The sequence below is a fragment of the Salmo salar genome, chromosome ssa01 (genome assembly GCF_905237065.1).
Source record: "Salmo salar chromosome ssa01, Ssal_v3.1, whole genome shotgun sequence".
Classification (NCBI taxonomy): Eukaryota; Metazoa; Chordata; class Actinopteri; order Salmoniformes; family Salmonidae; genus Salmo; species Salmo salar.
Window position 1 is genome coordinate 34,625,572 of NC_059442.1, and position 25,751 is coordinate 34,651,322.

Sequence of the window (25,751 nt, forward strand, 5' to 3'; positions counted from 1 at the left end):
CAGGGAATGCAATAAGACTAAGGTATAGAACCAGACCCTCGCTGAGCCAGTAGCCTACCAGACAGACACCCTGCTGACTAAGACACCACCATCTTGTAGGCTACTCACACACTCTCTCTCTTCCTTTCTTGAGAGTTAGAAAAAGACAGGAAACTGCCAAAGCCTTCACTTCCTATAGAATAGTAGAACTGCCAGTATTCTATTCTGTCACAGCAGGCCAGGGTTCAGTCTGACTTACTATAAATGGATTTAGCCTTTTATTCTTTGGTAAAAAAAGACTAATCGGATAGAAACATTGGTAGGTCCAAAATGCATCTAAAAACCATTGGTGGGTGTACAGTATCTTGCCATTTGGAAAGTGGTCTGACTGAAGAAATGATAGTTGAGACTACTGTATATTATTGTGTACTGTAGCAAATGTGCAAACGGAGTCAACTTGTGTCCTTTGAAAGCTTTTGCTGGCACTTACGCTTCACTGCTCTAGCACACACTTGTCTACCTGCCCTAACTGCCCACTGTCCAGCAGCCTCCAGCTCACCTGCCTCTGCTGTGTCCAGAATGGGGTTGTTTGTTTGGATGGATGTGGTACCATCATAGATACTAACTGCTCTGTTATTGTTCCCCTAGCACTAAACGACAGTGCAGTGTCCCGAGGCAGGGAGCTGTACCGAATTCCAGGGGGCAGCAGTGAGAGTGTCAATGGCACAGAAGAGCTCTACGCCAGAAGGAGAGGTGTGGAGCTAGGGGGCGCTGCTGCTCACTCCACCCTCGCCAACCACACGTCCACTTCAGGCCTGACACCCAACTCAAGCTCCAGGCCTGGACGCAGACCCAAAGGTACGGTAGGCCCAATGCCCATTTACTGACTAGCTGCCATCTTCAATGTTAAGATGTCATGATGTAGTGTAGCTCTGCAGTATGTTCTTTCTATGGAACTACACATTTGCTTAAGTCTCTTCTAAAAGTCAGTAATTAAGTTTCCTTCCACAGTTAAGTCAAGTCATTCCGTTAAATAAATCAAGACAGGTGTGATGGAAACATGATGTCTATACAATTTCATAAATGTTGACAGACAGTTTGTTTGACATGGTGTGATGTTTGAGTCGGTAAAATGTATTATGCGGTAGAAAGTCCTTTATGCCCATGATATGGAGTCACGTGATGATATGCTATGTTGTGCTACCACAACAATGTGGAAAAGCATTGCGTTTATAGGCAGATTAAATAAGTTATGATAAACGTCATGGTGGTTAACTGATGGATGTTGACGAGCTTGATGCAAATTTACAATAAATATCAAGGGTATTATTTGAATGCTGGTGACATGATTGATTGGTTTCTTGGCTGCAAATGATCAAATAGATTATATTGCTCTTATCCATATCTCATCATATCTTGTCCACTTTATTAGTGACCTGTTGTCTAGAGAGAACGCTCCAAAACCAGACTGGGCAAGCTTGCAATTTATAGCAACAGTTTTAGTGACAAAACCATCAGTAGAGTTTAAAATGTGACGGAAACCCATTCAATCAATCAAATGTATTCATAAAGCCCTTTTTGCATCTACAGATGTCACAAAGTGCTTATACAGAAACCCAGCCTAAACCCCCAAATAGTGAGCTATGCAGGTGTAGAAGCATGGTGGCTAGGAAAAACTCATTAAAAAGACAGGAACCTAGGAAGAAACCTAGAGAAACCAGGCTCCGAGGGGTGACCAGTCCTCTTCTGGCTGTGCCCGGTGGAGATTATAACAGTACATGGCCATTAAGGCCAGATCGTTCTTCAACATGTTCAAACGTTCATAGATGACCAGCAGGGTCAAATAATAATCAGTGGTTATAGAGGGAGCAACAGGTCAGAAGTTAATGTCAGTTGGCTTTTCATAGCCAAGCATTGAGGTTCGAGACAGCAAGTGCGGTAGAGAGGGGGGGGAGAGAGGGTCGAAACAGCATTGAACTTCTGCTTTAAATTCGGTACATGGACACTAAAGCGCCAAAGTGATTTTTATGTGTACTGCGTTATCACACACAGTATTTTATCCACAAGAAATCAGTGTGATGGAAGCGTACCTCCAGTGAGAGAACATGCAGGTTTTAAAATATTTGCATGAAAATCAGTCGCCAATTGAATGGAAACCTATCTAGTGTTCCAGAATAACACCAAACAGGTGACTTAAATCCCTAATCTCCCAGAGCGCAGTGCTGAAACATTGACACGTCACTTAGTCTACCAAGAGGTCAGTTATCAGTGTTTTGGAGTAATTCTGCCATCCTCAGTCAATAACCACAGTCGGAACATTTTGTTTACTTTCCTTGAAACCTTGCGGTCCAATCTCAGAACCTTGTCCCATCAACTGGAGAATAGATACACAAACACTTACAGGAAGGAGCCTTGTTGCTCAAGGCTACATCATCTTACAGAGCCAGTTGTTACATTATGTTATACAGTAGCAATATTTGAATTCAGTATGTAGAAGTGAAGTGGATTATCCATAGTTTTATCTACTGTGTATAAACATGGGGGTTTTCCTACAGCTTAGAAATATCCCCTTAATCATCCTTAAACACTTCTGCCCTTTTAGTGTGCACAGTTTTTTAATTGTAAAGTGGGACAGTATCAGCATGTGGGGTACACTTCTGTTGGGACAAATGACTCGTAACACACATACCTTCATCTCACTATCAATACGTGATGACGTGGAGGAGTAACTCACTTCCCTCTGTGCTGTGCAGGTTTCATCCATGGGGACGACCCTCGGGTTCACTCCCCTGACGCCCTGTTTGGGAGCAGTATCCATGGAAACGCAGGTGAAAGACCAGGATGATCAATACAAGTTAAGACGGCTGCTGGACCCTTGGGCTCCCTTTCACTCTGTGTCCCTCTCTCTGTTTCATTCTTTCTTGCTCTCTTTCTCTTTCCCTCCTCCATCTTTCTCTGCAGGTTATCGACCAGGCTCTGCTGAGCTCAGCTGCAACACCTCCAGCAGCAATTCCCCTGTTAACTGCAAAGGTACAACCAACATTATGCCTATCTGCAAACCCTGCAAATTACTTCAATAGATGCCATTTTACATTTAACTGAATTCTTTACCAGATTTGTCATTATATTGGGCATGTCTCAGGCCACTGTTTTAGCCTGCTTTCTAGTACTATCCCCCACTGTGGACTTAAGTCATTTTCAGTGTTTAGTTGACTAAAAAGCAATACTGTATCTCTTATCCTTATTGTCTATCTTTACCTCTCTACCTCCCTCTGTCCATCTAGATTCCCTGGAGCGCCTGCAGGGCCGTTCTGCCAGCCTGTCCAGTGATGACGTAGTGGGCGTTAGTCACGACGTGTCCCACTCCCTGTCTCTTCCCCGGAGCTCTACGGTTCCCTACGACACCCATACACACACACCGACCAAGAGGAGTGCACCCCGGCCGGGCCGCCACCGAACCTCCTCCCCTGGCAGCGACATGGTCACCTTGGAAGAGTTCCTGGAGGAGAGCAACACCCTCTCACCACCGACTGTAAGAATAGAGGGATAATGTGTCATAGGGAGATGGATGAATGGTTTGGGATGTGGATGTACTAGCTTAGTATGGTAAAACGTAAAGAGTGCATTCGGAAAGTATTCAGACACCTTTACTTTTTCCACATATTGTTATGTTACAGCCTTATGGATTACATTTTTTATTTTTTTCCCCTCAATATATACACACAATACCCCATAATGACAAAGTAAAACATTTTATACCTTTTTTTTTTTAAATAAAAAATAAACTGATTACATTGAAGTATTCAGACCCTTTACTCAGTACTTTGTTGAAGCACCTTTGGCAGCGATTACAGCATTGCGTCTTCTTGGGTATGACGCTACAAGCTTGGCACACCTGTATTTGGGGGAGTTTCTCCCGTTCTTCTCTGCAGATCCTCTCAAGCTCTGTCAGGTTGGATGGGGGGGTGTTGCTGCACAGCTGTTTTCAGGTCTCTCCAGAGATGTTAGATCGGGTACAAGTCCGGGCTCTGGCTGGGCTACTCAAGGACATTCAGAGACTTGTCCCGAAGCCACTCCTGTGTTGTTTTGGCTGTGTTTTTAGGATCGTTGTCCTGTTGAAAGGTGAACCTTTGTGCCAGTCTGAGCTCCTGAGCGCTCTGTAGCAGGTTTTCATCAAGGATGTCTCTGTACTTTGCTCCATTCATCTTTCCCTCGATCCTGACTAGTCTCCCAGTCCCTGCCGCTGAAAAACATCCCTACAGCATGATGCTGTCACCACCATGCTTCAATGTAGGGATGGTGCCAGGTTTCCTCCAGACATGACGCTTGGCATTCAGGCTAAAGATTTCAATCAAACCAGAGCATCTTGTTTCTCACGGTCTGAGAATCATTTAGGTGTCTTTGGCAAACTCCAAGCAGGCGATCATGTGCCTTTACGGAGGAGTGGCTTCCATCTGGCCACTCTACTATAAAGGCCTGATTGGTGGAGTGCTGAAGAGATGGTTGTCCTTCTGGAAGGTTCTTCTATCTCCACAGAGGAACTCTGGAGCTCTGTCAGAGTGACCATCGGGTTCTTTGTCACCTCCCTGATCAAGGCCCTTCTCCCCCGATTACTTCGTTTGGCTGGACGGCCAGCTCTAGGAAGACTCTTGGTGGTGCCAAACTTCTTCAATTTAAGAATGATGGAGGCCACAGTGTTCTTGGGGACCTTCAATCCTACAGAAATTTGTTGGTACCCTTCCCCAGATCTGTGCCTTGACACAATCCTGCCTCGGAGCTCTACGGAAAGTTCCTTCGACCTCATGGATTGGTTTTTGCTCTGACATGCACTGTCAATAAGCTGTAACCTTATATAGACAGGTGTGTGCCTTTCCAAATGATGTCCAATCAATTGAATTCACCACAGGTGGATTCCAATGAGGTTGTAGAAACATCTCAAGGATGATCAATGGAAACAGAATGCACCTGAGCTCAGTTTCGAGTCTCATAGCAAAGGGTCTGAATACTTATGTAAATAAGGTATTGCTGTTTTTTATTTTTGATACATTTGTAAAGATGTCTAAAAACCTATTTTCGCATTGTCATTATGGGGTAATGCGTGTAGATTGATGAAAAAAATACAGATATTTCATTGATTTTAGAATAAGGCTGTAATGTTACAAAATGTGGAAAAAGTCAAGTGGCCTGAATAATTTCTGAATGCACTGTACATCAACCACTGTAAGAACTTGCACATTCTATGCCATAAAGTGATGTATGGTGGTTTGGCATGGATGGAATTGTGCTTATAGCTTCTAGTTTAATATGACACATCCTGGGTTAATTTTCACAACCAGCTATAAGTGTATAGTGTCATAGGGAAATGGATGAAAGGTTTGGGAAGGCGTTGTGGCTTCATATAGTCAATTCAGATTTTTTTTGAATTATGATACATTTAGTTAGATTTCTCAGCCAACCTAGGCAGGCTCCTAGAAACAGCCTCTAAAATGTCAATGGTCTGAATTACGTTTATTTTACGTTGGCTAATGAAGAATACTGAACGGGTCTCTCTGTAAGTCCGCCAGTTTCAGACATAAGGTCAGGTTTCGTTCTGCGTTGAGTGATGCTACATAAAGCACCTCTCTCCAGCCCCTCTGACTGGGGCTCTGTATTGGTACCACCAGGGTGATGGATGGGTGGCACTGTTCGTTTTTGGTCATTCACCTCACTTGACTTGACATGCGTTTTGTAGATGAAATGTTAGGATTTGCACACCTACACACACTCTCTGTTCACCTCACTTTTAAACTCGCACAGTAAATAAAATCGTCATCACTTAGTGGTCATACTGTGGCAACGGGGGTTCAATACCACACGATGTACATTTTTCTTTCTCGCTCTTATTCACTATATCTCTTGTTCTCTTCCTACCTCTGTTTTTAAAGAATGTAGAGATCAATCTGATTCTCGCTTCCCTGACTAACCACTTAAATCAGTGTAAAATGGGTTGACACACCTAAAGTTTTTGCCTCCAAACGTGACTAAATATGATTGAGAGCTGTTCATGCCTAAACACACTCACATTTACCTGCATCCCAGAGTGCTGTATCAATCAACATCTGAGCAGTGATGTTACCTCCCGTAGTCCCTCTTTTTAATGGTGCAGGTAGATGAGAGCAAATCAATACTTCTCCTTGTTTATAAAGGCATTTCTTCTTCCTCATTAGATTAGCTTTGTTTTCTCATCATGTCATTGGCTGTTAGCCCTGCGAGCAGCAGGCCGCTCTGATTGTCTTGCCATTAATGTAATATAATTTATATAGCGCTGCAGTGAGATGTGTATGGCCCCTGGTGTTGTAAACACATTCCCTAATGAATCTGCATCATAGAGGCATAGGCAGACAGAGCCATGGGCCATATTTCCAGGAATCTTTATACTCTTTAACAATAGACAATCTAAACAAGCACTTCACTGGTTGGATCAGTCCTGAGTCCCATGTTGTCTGTACAGTAATCCAGGAAGTTGAACATGGACAATAATAGCTTTGGATGGATTCCCTCTGTGTGATAAGGGTTTGGTGTTGAAGTCTTTACTTTCTTGATTCATCTAAGTGCTGTGTGTCGGTCTCCCTCATCCCTTCCCTCAGGTGCAGACAGGCAGTCGGGAGGACCTGATGGAGGACTACTTCAGCAGAACAGGAGAGCGGGAGAGATCCACCTCCGGCCGGCCCCCTCCTCTGAGAGATGGAGCTAAGACCCCCACCAGCTATGTCACGCCCACCGTGAAGAGAGACACAGACCTCCAACGGGCCGGCGAGGTGCCAGGCAGGAACTCCAAACCAGGCCAGAGCGTCAGGCCCATCGTCCGGCTCCCTGAGGGATCCACCTCCACACCCCAGTCCCAGACCCTACCCAACCGGGCCAGCAACGGGTTAGGAGCAGGGGGCCGGCCCTCACCCCTGGGACCCCCTGCACCCCGTGGAGGTGGTCTGGGCAGCAGCAGTCTGTCTCGGACCTTCAGCCTGGCCTCTGCTGACCTGCTGCGCTCAAACGGTCCAGATAGCTACCGGACAGACAGGGAGGCAGGTGGCTCACCCAGCCAGAGTGGAGGTGGTGGAAGTGTGGACGGGGTGGTCAGGAGGCCTGGGGCTGGAGCCATGGCCAGGGAGCGCCCCCAGTCTGCCAGGCTAGCAGGACCCTCGGACATAGACCCCCGCAGGCTGCCTCTGGCTCCACCCAAAGAGGAACCACTCAGCCTGAGCCTTCCCCAGCACCACTCCTCCTCTCTATCCTTGCAGCCCGAGCGATATGGAGGAAGAACAACACCAGGCTCCATCCCCAGGAACAACGGACCCAGCACCGGACAACAACAGGGACGGCCCAACCCCCAGCAGAATCAGAAGAACCATCGTGGGGAGGTTGCCATGGTGACGCCAGTCAGGGCAGTGCCGGCTCTGAGACTGGAGGAGGAAGAGGTGCAGCGCAGGGAGGCGCGGCTACAGGCGGACTCCCCATTACTGAAGAAACCGGAGGTGGGAGGAGGAGGGGGGCTGAGCTGTGGCACAGAGGAGCCCCCCACGAGCACCCCTGCCTCCCCAGACCCCAACAACGACCCCCAGACTGTGTGGTATGAATATGGCTGTGTCTAGGAGCCGTTAGTGTAGTTACAGACCACAGCCTCAGTACTGTACAAACACTGTTCTTCCTGCTAAACCACAGGATGTCTGGCCTGGTCTTATCTGGCACTCCTAGGCTGGTCCTTACTGTACTGGATATAGCCTTTATGATTTGAAACTTTTTGAAACTTCCTAACTGGTTTAAAGCTGTAATCTTTAATGGTGAAACAGCCAACAACAAAGAAGTTACTGCAAACAACGAACACTGTTTTTCCCCTCAGACATCATTACACGCACAACAGTAGAGCAAAATATGTACTGCTTGTTTTTTTTTTACCATGCCGCGCAACATCTTCTCAGCTCGGTATCAAAAACAATAACAGCGCTGGCGTGGCAGCCAGTGGCGCTGTTTCCCCATACTGCGGATTCTATCTTTAAAGCTTCATAAAGGAAATGGTGCCCCAAAGAGACCACCTCAATTAACACACCACAGGGGCCTGTACCCAGCTGGCAAAACATATCGTTGATTTGATTTGCATGACCAAGGGACCGCCGGTACCGCGGTTACATTAGCACATGAATGTACATGAATGCTTTGAGGAAGACAAAAGGCACTAGGGAGCGACGAATGTATTTTAATATTTTTCTATCGGACACCACTGATTCCCCTCAGCTCTCTGTGCACTGTATACACAGCCTTGGCCAAGAAGTTATATTCTGAATCTGAAAAACAAACATTTTGGGGAAGGAGAAAAGAACCACTCCCAGAGTAATTGCATGGTAATTTCTGTCCTCCATCTTTAGGAGCTTAAGGACAGACAGTGTTTGATTGTCTCAACACAGCCTCAGAGTGACACATTACTGGAAAAAGGTCTGCTCCAACTTTGAACATACTGTTTTCTGTTGTGGCCTGTGGGTGACCAAACTATGGGCTTTGTGAAACTGGCTTGTGGGGAGCATGTAATTCATCCCATATCTGTCCTTGTGCACGCGAGGCAGGATGAGAAAGTAGAGGGAGAGAGCACCGCACTGACCAACTTCCGAAAAGAGAAAAAGCAGGGCTTTTGTAGCAAGAGAGGGTACGCTTTTTAAATGGAGTGAAGGAGGATTGAGAAAGTGATGGAGGATTGCGAAAGTGATGGAGATGGAGTGAAAGTGTTTTTTTTTTTTTTTTTTATATGGACAAAGAAGGAAATGGTGACATGATGATGAAAACAGATGAAGATGAGAGTTACAGAGATTGGTCAGGTTGAGAAACAAAACGGTGAAATATTTCATACCACCGTGAATGCGCCCAGAAACTAGTCTCTATACCAGAGCTCTCCAACCCTGTTCCCGGAGAGATACCCTCCTGTAGGTTCTCTCTCCAACCCTGTTCCCGGAGAGATACCCTCCTGTAGGTTCTCTCTCCAACCCTGTTCCCGGGGAGATACCCTCCTGTAGGTTCTCTCTCCAACCCTGTTCCCGGAGAGATGACCTCCTGTAGGTTCTCTCTCCAACCCCAGTTGTAACTAACCTGATTCAGCTAATTATTAGAATCTGGTGCACTAGATTAGGGTTGAAGTGAAAACGTACAGGACGGTTGGAGTGCCCTGCTATATACAGTAGAACACTGTCAGTTTTGATGTCTTCTATATGCATATGATGAATATTATTTTCCAAATTCATTCCAAAAAGCACTATACACTGAAGTAGATAATGAGTCTGAACACTGGATACATTTTTACTACAGAAAACGAGTACATTATCGACCAGGGGTTATGGGTTTGTCTTTTTCATTTTGAGTTCTTGATAGTGTTGAATTTTAGTTTTTTTAGATACTGTCTGCTACCCAGCTCTAAAATGGCAATACGACTCAATGTATTTATGTTCCCCTCGATGATAAAACTACAGTGTGTCTGCATGTTTTTTTTCTCTCACCTAAATGTGTTTGTTGTGAAGTGAACAGTGTGTGTTTCATTGTAAGGGTGGTGTTTGAATTGTGCACAACCTCATTAATTCAAAAAGTATCTATGCGTTTTCTGTATTAGTAAAAAGTCAGTGGATAGAATTCTAATTAGACTCCTGTATTAGGTGGATGACTAGTCTGCCTGTGACAGTGTAATATAATGCATCAGATGACTATATAGAGCATGAAAATTGACCATATTTGGCACTTTTCTCTACTAACTCAAATTTCCCTTCCAGCTGTTCTCTTCAGATTGATGAAAGGTTGGTATGGTTGGCATTCCCAAGAGTAATATCATCTGTTTTACACACACACACACACACACACACACACACACACACACACACACACACACACACACACACACACCCTATGCACAATACGTGTGCCATCACCATGTGTACAGGTGTCTAAGGTCTTGTCAAACTGGTGCACAGTTCATGTGTGTAATGTACAGTAGGTTAGAGATTTGATTTTGATAATCATGACCAAACACTACTAAAAAATGACTGGAGTTCTAAAAGACAGACCTACCAACGTGCACAGATACTGAAATGAAAATATTGCAAATGTTTTCATAGCTTAATGTAGATACATAGACCTTTTCTGTCCAAAAACAATGGAAACCTTTTTAAATAAAGATTTGTAAAATGACGTTTCTCCTGACTGTCTTTGTAGGGCTACACCTCATATACAAAAGTATGTGGACACCCCTTCAAATTAGTGTATTCGACTATTTTAGCCATACCTGTTTCTGACAGGTGTATAAAATCAAGCACACCGCCATGCAATCTCCACAGACAAACATTGGCAGTAGCTCCGTTGCGAAGTGGTAGATCACTCACAGAACGGGACCGGCGAGTGCTGAAGAACGTAAAAATCGCCGGCCCTCGGTTGCAACACTCACTACCGAGTTCCAAACTGCCTCTGGAAGCAACGTCAGGAGCTTCATGAAATGGGTTTCCATGGCCAAGCAGCCGCACACAAGCCTAAGATCACCATGCACAATGCCAAGCGTTGGCTGGAGTGGTGTAAAGCTCGCCGCCATTGGACTCTGGAGCAGTGGAAACACGTTCTCTGGAGTGATGAATCTCGCTTCACCATCTGGCAGTCCGACAGACATCTGGGATTAGCGGATGCCAGGAGAACACTACCTGCCCGAATGCATAGTGCCAACTGCAAAGTTAGATGGAGGAATAATGGTCTGGGGCTGTTTTTCATGCTACGGACCAGGCCCCTTAGTTCTAGTGAAGGGAAATCTTTACAGCATACAATGACATTCTAGACGCTTCTGTGCTTCCAACTTTGTGGCAACAGTTTGGGGAAAGCCCTTTCCTGTTTCAGCATGACAATGCGAGGTCCATACAGAAATGGCTTGTTGAGATCGGTGTCGAAGAACTTGACAGGCCTGCACAGAGCCCTGACCTCCCATCAAACACCATTGGGATACATTGGAATGTTGACTGCGAGCAAGGCCTAATCGCCCAACATCAGTGCCCGACCTCATTAATGTTCTTGTGGCTAAATGGAAGCAAGTCCCCTCAGCAATGTTCATTCATCTAGTGGAAAGCCTTCCCAGAAGAGTGGAGGCTGTCAAAGCAGCAAACGGGGGGACCAAGTCCGTATTAATGCCCATGCTTTTGGAATGAGATGTTCGATGAGCAGGTGTCCACATACTTCTGGTTATGTAGTGTATTTCTGTTACTGTGTTACTACGGTTTGACCATTGTCAAGGTAATATGTCACCATCAGGTTGTTAATACAATGACATGACAGACATCTCTTATGGGCAGTTACACGGTAATGGTCACTTTTTCACTTTAAAATGTATGCCAAGCAAGAGCCATTTGATTGCAAAGTGTATCAAACCATACACTATATGCAGAAGTCTACTTTTAACAATTGTCACTGAAAATGTTACTAAAACACATTTTACTTGAGTAACAGTGCATATGCAAAGTTTCGTAACAGAATGACAGTAAAATCTTCCTCGGTTTTCTTTGTGACCACATTTCCCAAATATCTACTACAAATTAAGATTCAAAGATGTCTGCAGAAAGAATGGGGCGTCAGCTATATGGTTATTGAACTACAGTAAGTGAAGTGGATCAACACCTGGTAACAGGACATCATTGGTCGTTGATCTGTACTCTACAGAAGTGAATCATTATGAATGTCCCTCCATTATCTTTAAATGTTTGGGTATTATTCTACACACTGGCTATTATTATAATGAGCTCGACCTCCAAACAAGACTAAATTTGGTTGGTCCAGGCCAGACTAAATCTGTACCAATCATAGATGTCTATATTTCACAAGTTTGGACATCACAGAACAGCACAGTACATTACAGTAGAGCACAGTATAGTTCAGTTGAATATATTACATACTGTACACTACTCCTGTGTTCTGCACTGAACTATAGTCTACTGTGCTGTACTATGCTCTACTGCAATGTGGTTTGTGACTATTATGAAAGCAAAATCATTCCTGCAAAATTAAATATAAACGTTTAATATTCTTTTTCAGGGGCCTTTACTTAAACATTGTTTTTTTGATGCATTTCTAATACTTTTAAATACTTTTTCTAGTAGTTTCTATTAGACCCCTTTTCCATGGTGTGCCCAGAAATCAAAGCCTTTGTCAATCATTTTTCATCCTAAATATTAGGAATAAGCAAACTTATCTATGCCTTCATTTCACAAAAATATAGACTCTTCACTTTCATTTCACACCAAATTTGATATACTCATATATAAACTTGGTGCTCTTTGGTACCTTTTTACATGAAAATGACCTTATTCAGCAGTGGCTGCATGGTTAAAGGATAAGAGCTAGACCCACCCACACCGTGCAACTGACGCAAGTTTAAATATTACCAGAGGGTCGTTTCCAACATGAATCGCATGAATAGACACACAGGCTAGGGTTGTAGTGTACTGGAAAGGGGGTAGGAAATTACTCTGAATGATGATATAGTTCAAGAAGATATGCTGACAAAATAAGGCACTAGGGAAACCAGCATTCTTATAATGAAAGTGGGGTTTCTCAGACAGAATCTGTGACACTGAGATAAATCCCTTAACCACCGTGCTCTCCGGTCTCTAACGCCAGATGTGAACAGTGCCTCCTCTTTCGTGCTACAGCAGCCTTACTTTCGGATTGGTCAATAACCAAGCGCTTGGTTCTTCAGAGCACTGAGAGTTACTGCCGAGAGACCTAGCAACTCTCACCATCAAAGACCGCAAACAGCCTATTTCAAGAGGCGTGGGTAAGGTAAAATCATATCTTTAGTATATCGCTAATTATTGGCGTTTGTGGCTTAATTAGTCTATTATAGTTTCTCTGCGCTTATTTATCTTTGCAAATAATTCCTAAATGTTGTGCTATTTGCAATTGTACAATAGGCTTTCCTGTGTTTTGACGTCTGAGGGAAGTAGCCTAGATTGTGTATTATATAGCCTGCATTTGTATGTATCCTATTAACGCCTTCTAAATCCAGTTATCCTATTGAACATCTTTACAGTAGCTGACTTAACGGGAAGCGCATGGTGCTGTGGTGTGTACCCTAGGTTAGCCAGTGGACAAGAGTTCTGCATGGAGACCAATGCGATTAACAGGTGCAAGAAAATATTTTTATATTTTACCATTGTCCAATATTGGAGTATGCATCAAATTCTGCTCAACCGGTGGTGGAATAAGTCTTTTTGGGGGGAGTTTAGCACAAGAATACTAAGTAGGTTAAGAAGTCAAACAAAGAGCAAAAGAAAATATGCCGATGCATATTGGAGCTTCTCAGTGGGCCAAACCATGCCCTCAGTTTCTCTTAGTGGGCCAAGCAATGCCCTCCGGTGACAAAAGTTGGGTACCACAGAGCTGCCAGGCTTCATCTCCTGTGGCATTGGTCTATGAATGAATAGCTTGGCTGGCATTGAGCTATGAACTGATTCAGACTTTGTCTCCTACAAACACAATCCCCAAATGACTCTTTAGAAAGGAAAGTAGAGACTGCTGAAATTAAGTGGATCTCAATACTCATTGGCAACTCAGAGTAGTGCTTTTGTAACAGATTTAAGAACGCACCGGAAACTCACTCCACAGCTAGCTTGAAATGTCACCGATGGAGCTATCCTATTAGTACATTTTGGATAACTCGAACGGTTGGTACGTTGTCAAGGAGGGTGGTGTGTTAGCGAAGCAGAGGTCTTGGGTTAAAGCGTCGGTGTGCGCCGAATCAGGAGGAAGCGGTACTCTCTAAGTAAGCAATGTGCGGTCATTTACTGTGGTGCTGTGACCTAGATCTACAGTTGCACTCAGCTCAACGCTGGGGTCACTGTTAAGGAAGTTTGAGGGATGAATGTAGCACATGGGGATGTGTGAAGCTTAATCTTCAGCCTGAAGAGTCCTCACCTGCTCCAGCGAATAGCTAGCTTTTCATGAGACGCAGAAGCTTCAGGAGAGCAGTCACTTGTTCTAGCAAGGCAGGGGGCCTGGGATCGAGCTTCGGTGTTAGAAGAGTCAGGAGGAAGTGGTACTTCCTGAGCAAGCAACGTTACATCCTTTAAACTTTCAGTAAAATATTAGCTAAAGGTCTGATTGTGCTGTAATGTTTGTATTCTGCTAATTTATTGTTCAGTCTTTATTGGTCTGGTGCTGGTAGAGCAAGTTATGGTATGCACTTAGACTCCTCTTTGTGACCATAATGTCAGCCACATCCTGCAGAAAGGACAGGGAATGTTGTTATTGATCTAAAATATTAATACTAGAAATCCTCCTAATGCAATATCAATCAGTAGCTAATGTCCTCTTAAACCAATTATGATTTGGTACTGTACTTTTGCCCAATGGGATCACACAACAAAGGACTAATGTGAGTGTACATTATGATTATAATGAGGATGTGGTGGTTATAATGACCAACTTGCTGCCTGGTACACCTGTTGCTCTCTCTGCTTCTCCTCCACGGCTCTGTAATTGCCCCTGATGGGATATATAAATCTGTATTTAATTGAACTGAATAGAACCAGAGAAGGATATAAGCCTGTGGAACAGGCATGGGCCATGTTCCAATATCCACACTAGCATAACACTTCAAATTAGAATGCATTACCAATACAGCACATTGCTTTTTTCAAGTGGTATGCTGGTGTGGGTATTGGAAGAACTGTTTTTGGTTCCGGGTAGAACCCTTTTGGGTTCCATGTAGAACCATTTCCACAGATGGCTCTACATGGAACCCAAAATGGTTCTACCTGGAACCAAAAAGGGTTATCCTATGGGGACAGCCGAAGAACCCTTTTGGAAATATTTTTTCTAAGTGTATAGTCGTGCGTGTGAAAATACAGAATGACCACATGTTGACGCTTTACTTGATTTCTTGTGGTTTGTGTCTGAAATGGGACCCAATAGGACTCTGGTCAAAAGTATTGCACTATAGATGGAATAAGGTACTATATAGGGAATAAGGTGCTATTTCAGACACGTACATAATTCCATGTCAGACGTGATTAGACTGAATTAGCCCAGATAGGACAGATTTGTTATTCCAGGCTTGTCTTTATTGAAAAGGGATGCTCATTACATGCTAAGGGTCCACTGGGAATTCCAGGACTTGTTGTGCGATGCATGGACCTGCCTGTAAACAAGATCATCAGCCTCAGCCTGAGCACCTCTATAGGGTTGGCTGTTCCTCGACTACAGAGATCTGTTGTATGAAATAGGGAACACAGGTTAAACAAATATTTGTTGTGTTCAGCACAACGTAGTTAAGCGTTTTGCAACCAAATGTGTGTTCTAAATGGTTTCACATTTTCCTGCCTACTGAACACGCCCGTGGCTACACATCAGTTTCAGTGGGGATGGTTTCTGGCTTTGTGTTGATCCAAATCTCCATCTGCACATGGGCATATTTAGACAGGTTATATGAGGACAGAAGTTAGCGCAGAGTAACTGATGGACATGTTCATTTTTGGAATAATATCACAGTGTAGGAAGGACCAGAGGCTAATGATGCGTTTTAATATTTCATCCCTTCATTCTTGAATAATGATGTTGATTTGAGACAAACTCCTTGTTCTTCAGCAGCACATGTTACTACACCAGGCATGAGTACAGTACATCTTGGCCACATGGGGGAACTTTATCAAATGTTGGTCATGTGACATACACTATCTTGCTTGTCCCGTTTCCATGGTTTCTGGGTTGACTATCTTGTATTTCTGATATACAGCCACAGTAGTTCCAATTTAGTTTGCCAAGGTTGCATGCTTAGGGCTGTTGGCAGACTCACTAATCACCTGGTAGCAATCACCAATCAATACATGCAGTCCAGGCCAGCTAGTAGAGTGCAGACCTCACCGATCTCTGCCTGTGTGATAAAGCAGAGAATCATTTCACATAGAACAGCAAAAGCTCTTGGGAAATCACACCAGCTAGTGTGTGTAATTCATCATGCCTGAACAGAGCAATGCCCTGTATTTTAATGCTCACACACTGAATGTTTTAGTGTTGTTACTAGTGTAATTAAACTGTTACTACACAGGCATAATATAAGTTGTTTTCATTAGGTTTGTCATTCATGTGTTAATGTTTTACAAAAGAGCACATGGCTTACCTGAGAAGCTGTGAAGTTTTGACTGGGTCTAAGTTATGTTGAGATCTTCTCTCTGTCCTGCAGGCCTTTTTGTGGAGGGCTAGTCTGAGATAAAGTTGGGCAAACTGTTCCCTGTACTCTCCTCTGTCCTCCTGAGGTCACTCACAGCAGCACAGAAGAATCACTCTAATTGGAGGTCTGGAATTATTAAGTTAAGCTTGCCAATAGTTGCAACTGTAACAGGATACTGTTATGCTATTTGTGACCGACCGCCTTGATTCGGTCTTATGTAGCAACATTTTAAATGGTGTTTTTTACATTGGATAAAAGCAGACACACAGCTATAAAATGGTATACCATACACTACAGTTGAGGAACAATGGGGAAAGTAATTTGAGAAAATGGCCCTTGAATGCTTTGGTACCTAGTGGAGAGCTCTTCTTTGTCTACACCAATTCAGCATTGTTCACATCCCCTTAAACCAGCCCCACCCATCTCTAAGGATTCACATGTGAGGTCATGTGCTAAACAGTGAGTAGTGTAGTAAAGATTAAGACCAAAAGTGGTAAAAGTAGAAGCCTAAAATAAGGAAAAATTCCAGGTAAATAGAAAGTGTACAAATATTAGATGACGCTTACCCAGACTCTTGCTAAGTGGATGTGTCTCTACAGCGAAATGGTTACTTGCGTAGTATCAATATCAAACTAGGTGGTGTCAATTCTAGAGAGAGAACAAAATAATAGACTGTATATACAAGAACAATATCAATGATACTGGTGATGGGGTAGTTACAGTTGAAGTCGGAAGTTTACATACACCTTAGCCAAATACATTTCAACTCAGTTTTTCACAATTCCTGACATTTAATCCTAGTAAAAATGCCCTGTCTTAGGTCAGTTAGGATCACCACTTTATTTTAAGAATGTGAAATGTCAGAATAATAGTAGAGAGAATGATTTATTTCAGCTTTTATTTCTTTCATCACATTCCCAGTGGGTCAGAAGTTTACATACACTCAATTAGTATTTGGTAGCATTGCCTTTAAATTGTTTAACTTGGGTCAAATGTTTCGGGTAGCCTTCCACAAGCTTCCCACAATAAGTTGGATGAATTTTGGCCCATTCCTCCTGACAGAGTTGGTGTAACCGAGTCAAGTTTGTAGGCCTCCTTGCTCGCACACGCTTTTTCAGTTCTGCCCACAAATTTTCTATAGGATTGAGGTCAGGGCTTTGTGATGGCCACTCCAATACCTTGACTTTGTTGTCCTTAAGCCATTTTGCCACAACTTTGGAAGAACGCTTGGGGTCATTGTCCATTTGGAAGACCCATTTGCGACCAAGCTTTAACTTCCTGACTGATGTCTTGAGATGTTGCTTCACATAATTGTCCGTCCTCATGATGCCATCTATTTGGTGAAGTGCACCATTCCCTCCTGCAGCAAAGTACCCCCAGAACATGATGCTGCCGCCCCCGTGCTTCATGGCTGGGATGGTTTTCTTCGGCTTGCAAGCCTCCCTCGTTTTCCTCCAAACATAACGATGGTCATTAGGGCCAAACAGTTCTATTTTGTTTCATCAGACCAGAGGACATTTCTCCAAAAAGTACGATCTTTGTCCCAATGTGCAGTTGCAAACCGTAGTCTGGCTTTTTTTTATGGCGGTTTTGGAGCGGTGGCTTCTTCCTTGCTGAGCGGCCTTTCAGGTTATGTCGATATAGGACTCGTTTTACTGTGGATATAGATACTTTTGTACCGGTTTCCTCCAGCATCTTCACAAGGTCCTTTGCTGCTGTTCTGGGATTGATTTGCACTTTTCGCACCAAAGTACATTCATCTCTAGGAGACAGAACCCGTCTCCTTCCTGAGCGGTATGACGGCTGCGTGGTCCCATGGTGTTTATACTTGCGTACTATTGTTTGTACAGATGAACGTGGTACCTTGAGGTGTTTGGAAATTTCTCCCAAGGATGAACCACACTTGTGGTCTACAAATCTTCTTTGAGATCTTGGCTGATTCTTTATTTTATTTTCCTAATGATGTCAAGCAACGAGGCACTGAGTTTGAAGGTAGGCTTTGAAATACATCCACAGGTACACCTTCTAAAGCCATGACATACTTTTCTGGAATTTCCCAAGCTGTTTAAAGGCACAGTCAACTTAGTGTATGTAAACTTCTGACCCACTGGAATTGTGATGCAGTGAAATAATCTGTCTGCAAACAATTGTTGGAAACATTACTTGTGTCATGCACAAAGTAGATGTCCTAACCGACTTACCAAAACTATAGTTTGTTAACAATACATTTGTGGAGTGGTTGAAAATGACTCCAACCTAAGTGTATGTACACTTCCGACTTCAACTGTAAGTTATATGCATACAATAATTGGTAAAGTGGCAGAGCAGCAGGATAAAAAAATAAATAGTAGCAGCAACGTATGGTCTGTGTTAGGAGAGAGTCATGTGAATAGAGGCACTGCAGATAGTGCTGATGACTGAACTCACCACCAGTGATGAACTGGTCTGTCCGAACCACGCATGAACAAGGGAATCTATTCGGAGAGCCTGTTTCTGTCCTACTCTTGACTTTGATGCAGGTCATGTGATGTCTCTTCGTCGCAAAACTCCCCGATCTTCTCAAAAAGAGAAGTTTGTCTAGCTGTGTCCAGTCCAAGTGGTGCTTGTACAGGCAGACCATCCATGGGAGGAAGAATGTCAGCGTTGCTCAGCAGCTGAAACCTGGTCCCAACTGAGTCCAAATGCTCCTTGGAGACAACACCAGGCTCCAGTGCATCGAAGCTGTAAAACAGGAAATAACAAAACAAATTGAAAATACATTACAACCTTGCATAACATCAATTCTCCTCCCAAATTTAGATAAGAAGAATAACCTCATGCAATGAAAATGATATTCACCTGAAGTGCTGGTACTGCTTGATCTGTGGCAGCAGCCTGAAGTACAGAGTCAGGTGTTGTTACCAGCCATAGCTTTCCACCAGCACCGTACCATCCTCCAGTCCAACAAGCTGTGGGATGTTGACCCCTGTCACAGTGCTGTCCTAAACAACACCAGCAATCTCAGGCAAAAGTGTTCACTCTGGTCTTTCTAGAAATTTATAATATCTGAAACTGTAGCTAGACTCTTAACTGTATACATGGGGCTCCCGAGTGGCGCAGCAGTCTAAGCCACTGCATCGCAGTGCTAGAGGCGTCACTATAGACCCTGGTTCGATTCCAGGCTGTATCATAACCGGCCATGATTGGGAATCCCATAGGGTGGCGTACAATTGGCCCAGCGTCGTTAGGGTTTGGCTGGGGTAGGACGTCATTGTAAATAAGAATTTGTAATTAACTAAAATTATAAAATAAAATGAACGCTTCATGGCAGACTGCAACCCCTTTCATTAAATTAGACGTCGTTTGAGTTTTGTTTGTACAGCTTATTTGGCCCGTTGTGTCAAGTCACTCTGGTTCACACTGACCGTGTGCAATGGCATAAGAATCGTCCTCCTGAAAGTAGTCCATCACAAATTTTCCCACTGACCTTTGTCGATAGCGGCTGATAAATTAAGGGGATCAATGTTATTGGGAGCAGTAGCAACACATTTGCAGTTCTCCATGGCTAACGTTATATCTTTCAAAAAAAAACTGCAGTAGAAAGGATTGCACATAACGAGCAGCTCATTTTATAGACAGAAGATGCTACACAGCAGACCAATCTGAAACTCATCTCTCAGGATGTCCAGCCAATTCATTATCTCAGCCAATCATGGCTAGCGGGAAGGTTCCTGTCTTTTTCTGTGGCCAACTAGGCTCGTAATTTAACTTTAACTTTATTCGTATTTACACATGACATACAACTTTGTTATTAAGGTACATGGTTAAATAAAACATGAAAGTTCAAATGTTCCAGAAGGCATTTCTGCCAAAAAATGCATACAAAAAATATCTAAAAAATAAAAGTTCAAATGCCTCTCCTGTGAAGTCGTGACTTGAGACATATGCCTAGTTTCCTGAAACTAGTCACCTTTTAGGATGTGAGTAGCTATCTCAGATTGTCACAGTCTGCTGCTAAAGCCTTGTTCTTAGTCCATGCATTATTATATTACTCTATCAAAGGACTCTCATTGTATCATTTTGATTTCAGGAACACAATGACAAAACATAAATCCTTGTGACATTTTGTTTCTTCTTCCAGACACTACTGTGTCCCCATACCGTGACAGTTGTTGCTAACGTGCGCTAATGTGACTATAATGACGTTGTAAGTAACAGCAAACTTTCCAGGACATTCACATGTCTTTATATGGGCAGAAAGCTTAAATTCTTGTTAATCTAACTGCACTGTCCAATTTACAGTAGCTATTACAGTGAAAAAAGACCATGCTATTGTTTGAGGGGAGTGCACAACAACAAACTTTTACCACAGCAACTGGTTTGATATATTCACCTCTGAAGGTAAATAATGTACTTACATTCAGTGATCTTGCTCTGATTTGTCATCCTGAGGGTCCCAGAGATAAAACGTAGCATAGTTTGATAAAATACATTTTTATATTCAAATGTAGGAACATGGTTCTACAGTTGAATCCCATGCCGTCTCTGGGTCCACACCCACACTGCCCGGCCATCTAGATGTGTGAAAGTTAATGTATAAGCTAATAATCCATCATGTATGACATTCCTGGGAGTGTATAAACGTACATTTTGTATTACCATATAATTTGTGAATGTTGTCTGTAGTTATGTACTTGAAAATGTATCAATTGACCAGTTCGGCACATTTGGGCAGACTTGATACAAAATGCTGTGCAGTATTGCAATTCTTCACTGGGTCAATCTGAAACTTTGCACATGCAATCTAATGGCCAAAATCTAATGGCCAAAATCTAAACCCCTATATTACATTATGGCCTTTCTCTTGCATTTCAAAGATGATGGAGAAAAACAATTATAGAAAATGCATGTTTTTTTTTTTGTATCATCTTTTACCAGATCTAATGTGTTACATTCTCCTACATTAATTTCACATTTCCACAAACTTCAACGTGTTTCCTTTCAAATGGTAACAAGAATATGCACATCCTTCCTTTCGGTCCTGAGCAACAGGCAGTTAGTCATTTTGGGTGAAAATTGAAAAAAATGTCAGATTGTTCTTAGTCCGTGCATTATTATATTACTCTATCAAAGGACTCTCTTTGTATCATTTTGATTTCAGGAACTCAATGACAAAACAAAAATCCTTTCCTCGTGACATTTTGTTGTTTCTTCTTCTTCCAGAGCTGAGTGAGTGGAATGGCCGGGACTGTCGTTGTTTTGAGTCAAACTCACTTTGCTGGGCCCCACAGCCTGGTACTGTGTGGGTGCTAACAGAGAGGAACAAAGCATGTGGACCACATCTGCCATGACAGTCAACATGTCTGAGGCTGAGCCAGACCACATTAACTGCACCATCAGCCATGAGATCCACCAGTACCTGTTCTCTGTGGCCTACATCCTGGTTCTTTTGATTGGCGTTCCCACCAACGCCTACTCCCTCTACCATGCCTGGCTTCAGCTGAGAGACAAGAACGAGCTGGGGATCTACCTACTCAACCTGACCGTGTCAGACCTCCTCTACCTGGCCTCTCTGCCTCTCTGGCTGCAGTACATCTTCCAGGGAGATGACTGGAGACAAACTGAGTGGCTTTGCCAGCTGTGTGGCTTCCTGCTCTATGAAAACATTTATGTTAGTATCGGATTCTTATGTTGTATCTCTATAGACCGTTACCTGGCCGTAGTGTACCCATTCCGCTTCACAGCTTTTCGAAGTATGCGGGCAGCCACGTTGGCCAGCGCCTTCATCTGGCTGAAAGAGATTGCTGTGGGTGTTGTCTTTTTCAAACACAAAGAGCTAAGCAGGGACAGCACCAACCAATCGGTGTGCTTTGAGCACTACCCCATGCAGCCGTGGGAGTACCCAATCAACTACTACCGTTTTGCCGTTGGCTTCCTGTTCCCACTAGGCATCCTGTCCGTGTCATATCTCCGCGTCCTGCGGGCGGTCGGAAAAAGCGTAGGCACGCAAAGCACCCAGAAAACACGCATCAAGAACCTGGTGACCAGCACCATTGTCATTTTCCTGGTGTGTTTCTCTCCATACCACGTGTTCCTGCTGGTGCGTACCATCTTAGAAAGAGACTGCCCCTTCATAATCAACATCTTCAACTACTACCACGTCTCCCTGCTGCTCACCAGCTTCAACTGCGTGGCCGACCCAGCGCTGTACTGTTTCGTCAGTGAGAGGGCCCAGCAGGGGATCCAACAAGCCCAGGAGGCCTGTACCCAGGCCCTCTGCTACTGCTGCCACAGGGGACAGCACAGCCCCATCACAGCCACAGGTACAGACTCCGAGGTGGCCACCTCCAACGAGAACAGAAAAGTCTCAGTCACACTGCTGGCGTCTAGTAGTAATATTAATAATACATGGGTTTTATGAAGCTCTTTTGAAGGAGCTAAAGACACTTGATTATTAGACTATGAGCTAGGGTTGGATTTGGAGAGAGAAGGTTGGGGAAAAAATACATACAGTGACAGGACATTGGACATGAGACATTGGGCAATGATATGATTGTGGGCAGTCCCATGAGCAGTAACGTGAGGTTCATAGGAACCCATCAAATATGCTGTCAAATGAAAGCTAAGAGTCTATATTTTTGCGAAATTAACGCATATATACATTTTTCAACCATTTCCAATGCAAAAAAAATGTGGAATAAGCAAAGGCTTTGATTTCTGTTCAAACAGATAGAAAAGGGGTCTTATAAAACATCTACCAGAAAAAGTCTTAAAGGTATTAGAAATACATCAAAACCCAGTAATGTTGCAGTAAAGACCCTTCCAAGTAATATCTATATATTTAGTTTTGCAGAAATTATTTGACGTCTGTAAGTTTAAGGAATGTTGCCTAGTGTCTAGTCATTCTCTTACCAGAAACATATCTTTAAGATATTTTCTAATTTCTCTCCCTCATGAGGAGGGAGAATAATGAAAGTTCACATAAGTAACAATTAAAGGTAGACCTACCGGTTTTAGTGTTTTTACTGATAACAATTTGGTTTATGATTTATTAAGTGATTTAAAACGTGTCATTTTGGTACCAAATTGGTAACGGAATGGCTGCAACTGAATTGGCTGCAATGGGAGTTCATACTAGTTACAAACCAGGTGGGTCATCTGCTAATGTCCTCCCTTCTACTGGCATACTGTTATGTTCAGCTCATAACTGTTTTCTTTCTCTTTCCGTTGTGTGGCGGTCAAAGCAAGAGTGTGAAAACAGTCTGGACAACCCCGCCCTCTCTCTCCCTGTCTCTCTTCTCTCTCTCCAGTTGAAGTCACTTCTCCTGGTTCTTATTGACACCTAGCCATGACTCTCATGAGCCCTCTCTATTTCCATTTACTGTAACTGGCCCTCTCACCCACTGAGCACCGACTGACACCGGACGTCTTTGGACGTGGAAAAGTAGTTTACATTTTGTCAGTCCAAATCTAAACCAGTCATAGATGTCTGTTTCTACTGTACTGTACTGACCTTTACTGTACTGAACTATACTAGGCTGTACTGACCTTTAATTTTCTGAACTATACTGTACTGACCTTTACTGTACTGAACTCTACTGTACTGTACTGACCTTTACTGTACTGTACTGACCTTTACTGTACTGAACTCTACTGTACTGAACTCTACTGTACTGTACTGACCTTTACTTTTCTGACCTGTACTGTACTGACCTTTACTGTACTGAACTATACTAGGCTGTACTGACCTTTAATTTTCTGAACTATACTGTACTGACCTTTACTGTACTGTACTGTACTGACCTTTACTGTACTGAACTCTACTGTACTGTACTGACCTTTACTTTTCTGACCTGTACTGTACTGACCTGTATTGTACTGAACTCTACTGTACTGAACTCTACTCTACTGTACTGTACTGACCTTTACTTTTCTGACCTGTACTGTACTGACCTTTACTGTACTGAACTGTACTGTACTCTGCTCTACTGTGCTGTATTTTGATGCTGTACTTTGTTGTCCAAACGTGTGAAATAATGACATCTATGATTGGTACAGATTTGGTCCGAACTGGACCAACCAAATTTGGTCTTGTTTGGGGCCGGAGCTCATTAGAATAATAGCCATTGTGTAGAATAATACCCAAACATGCAAAGAGGGATATTACATTTGTTCTACCTTTGTGTACTTTTTCAGGATACATCACAATGAGGAGAAGGACATTCATAATTATACACTACGGTATAATACAGATCAGGGTCTCATGATGTGACCATCTGTTTCCGGGTGTTAATCCACTTCACTTACTGTAGTTCAATAACCAAAGTAAAAAAAAATCTAACTCAAGTTGTCATATCATAGCTGACACCGATTCTTTCTGCAGACATCTTTGAATCTTAATTTGGAGTAAAACATGGTCCAAAAAAACAGAGGGAGATTATATTGGCATTCTGTTACCAAACTTTACATCTGCACTGTTCTTCCAGTAAATGTATTTGTAAAATATTCAGTGGAAATTGTTAAAAATAGTCCTTGTGCATAGAGCTGTATGTTTTGTTGAACTTTGCAATCAATGGTTTTTGTCTGGCATACAGTCTGTGTCATTCTGTTACAGTGGCCTTGGACATATGACATAGTAAAAGTCTTATATTAAGGTATAACATATGAATATGATGCTTTTTGTTTTTAAATGAATGTTTTATGCTTTCTTTAACATGTGCAGGACACATGCACACGTGATGCTGCCTTGTGTATAAGCCTGAGTTGAAAACTATCTTGCTTACCAAGTTCTTTCTGCAACATTGTCAGGTTTTTATCTTTCATCACATTATGTAATATTCATTGTGTGTTTTTGGTTTTGGGAGTGACTCTGAATTCATACGACATATCAGCACAGATACGACATATCAACATAGCCTCTTGACCAAACTTATCTCTATTTCCTGTTTGTTTATTTTTAAGTACACTGAACAAAAATATATAAAGTGTTGGTTTCATGAGCTGAAATAAAATATCCCAGAAATGTTTCATACACATAATAGCTCATTTCTCTTAAATGTTGTGCACAAATTTGTTTACATCCCTGTTAGTGAACATTTCTCCTTTGCCAAGATAATAATCCACCTGACAGGTGTGGCATATCAAGAAGCTGATTAAACAGCATGATCATTACACCTTGTGCTGGGGACAATAAAAGGTCACTCTAAAATGGGCAGTTTTGTCACACAACACAATGCCACAGATGTCTCAAGTTTTGAGGGAGCGTGCAATTGGCATGCTGACTGCAGGAATGTCAACCAGAGCTGTCATTTTAGGGAATTTGGCAGTACTTCCAACCGGCCTCACAACTGCAGACCACGTGTAACCACGCCAGTTCAGGATCTCCAGTACCGGCTTCTTCACCTGCGGTGTTGTCTGAGACCAGCCACTCGGACAGCTGATGAAACTGTGGCTTTGCACAACCAAAGAATTTCTGCACAAACTGTCAGAAACCATCTCAGGGAAGCTCATTTGTGTGCTCTGCGTCCTCACTAGGGTATTGACCTGATTGTAGTTCGGCGTCGTAATCGACTTCACTAGCACGCTG

The 25,751-nt window shown here is 43.0% G+C and overlaps 2 protein-coding genes across 6 annotated transcripts in view; both read left to right on the plus strand.

Moving 5' to 3' along the window:
• Positions 1-10,176, plus strand: part of LOC106601343 (protein Daple) — an 87,202-nt gene extending 77,026 nt beyond the window's left edge. The window contains exons 28-32 of one of the 2 annotated variants that reach the window (XM_014193488.2): positions 628-837; positions 2,733-2,807; positions 2,941-3,009; positions 3,264-3,511; positions 6,606-10,176. In XM_014193488.2, coding sequence (XP_014048963.2) covers positions 628-837; positions 2,733-2,807; positions 2,941-3,009; positions 3,264-3,511; positions 6,606-7,607 — 1,604 coding nt within the window. In that variant the 3' untranslated portion in view covers positions 7,608-10,176. Of the gene's footprint in view, positions 1-627; positions 839-2,732; positions 2,808-2,940; positions 3,010-3,263; positions 3,512-6,605 lie in introns of those variants that run through there. The other variant, XR_006769652.1, reaches the window with a different exon arrangement.
• A 2,248-nt stretch (positions 10,177-12,424) lies between these two features.
• Positions 12,425-25,198, plus strand: LOC106601320 (ovarian cancer G-protein coupled receptor 1). 4 transcript variants are annotated; one of them, XM_014193439.2, is made up of 3 exons: positions 12,425-12,798; positions 13,049-13,142; positions 21,389-25,198. In XM_014193439.2, the coding sequence occupies exon 3, from the start codon at positions 21,495-21,497 to the stop codon at positions 22,584-22,586; it is 1,092 nt and encodes a 363-aa protein (XP_014048914.2). In that variant the 5' UTR covers positions 12,425-12,798; positions 13,049-13,142; positions 21,389-21,494; the 3' UTR covers positions 22,587-25,198. The 4 variants fall into 4 exon arrangements, with proteins under 4 accessions (XP_014048914.2, XP_014048923.2, XP_014048940.2 ...); XM_014193448.2 differs by having other exon boundaries at positions 12,425-12,793; XM_014193465.2 differs by lacking the exon at positions 13,049-13,142.
• Positions 25,199-25,751: the final 553 nt, after the last annotated feature.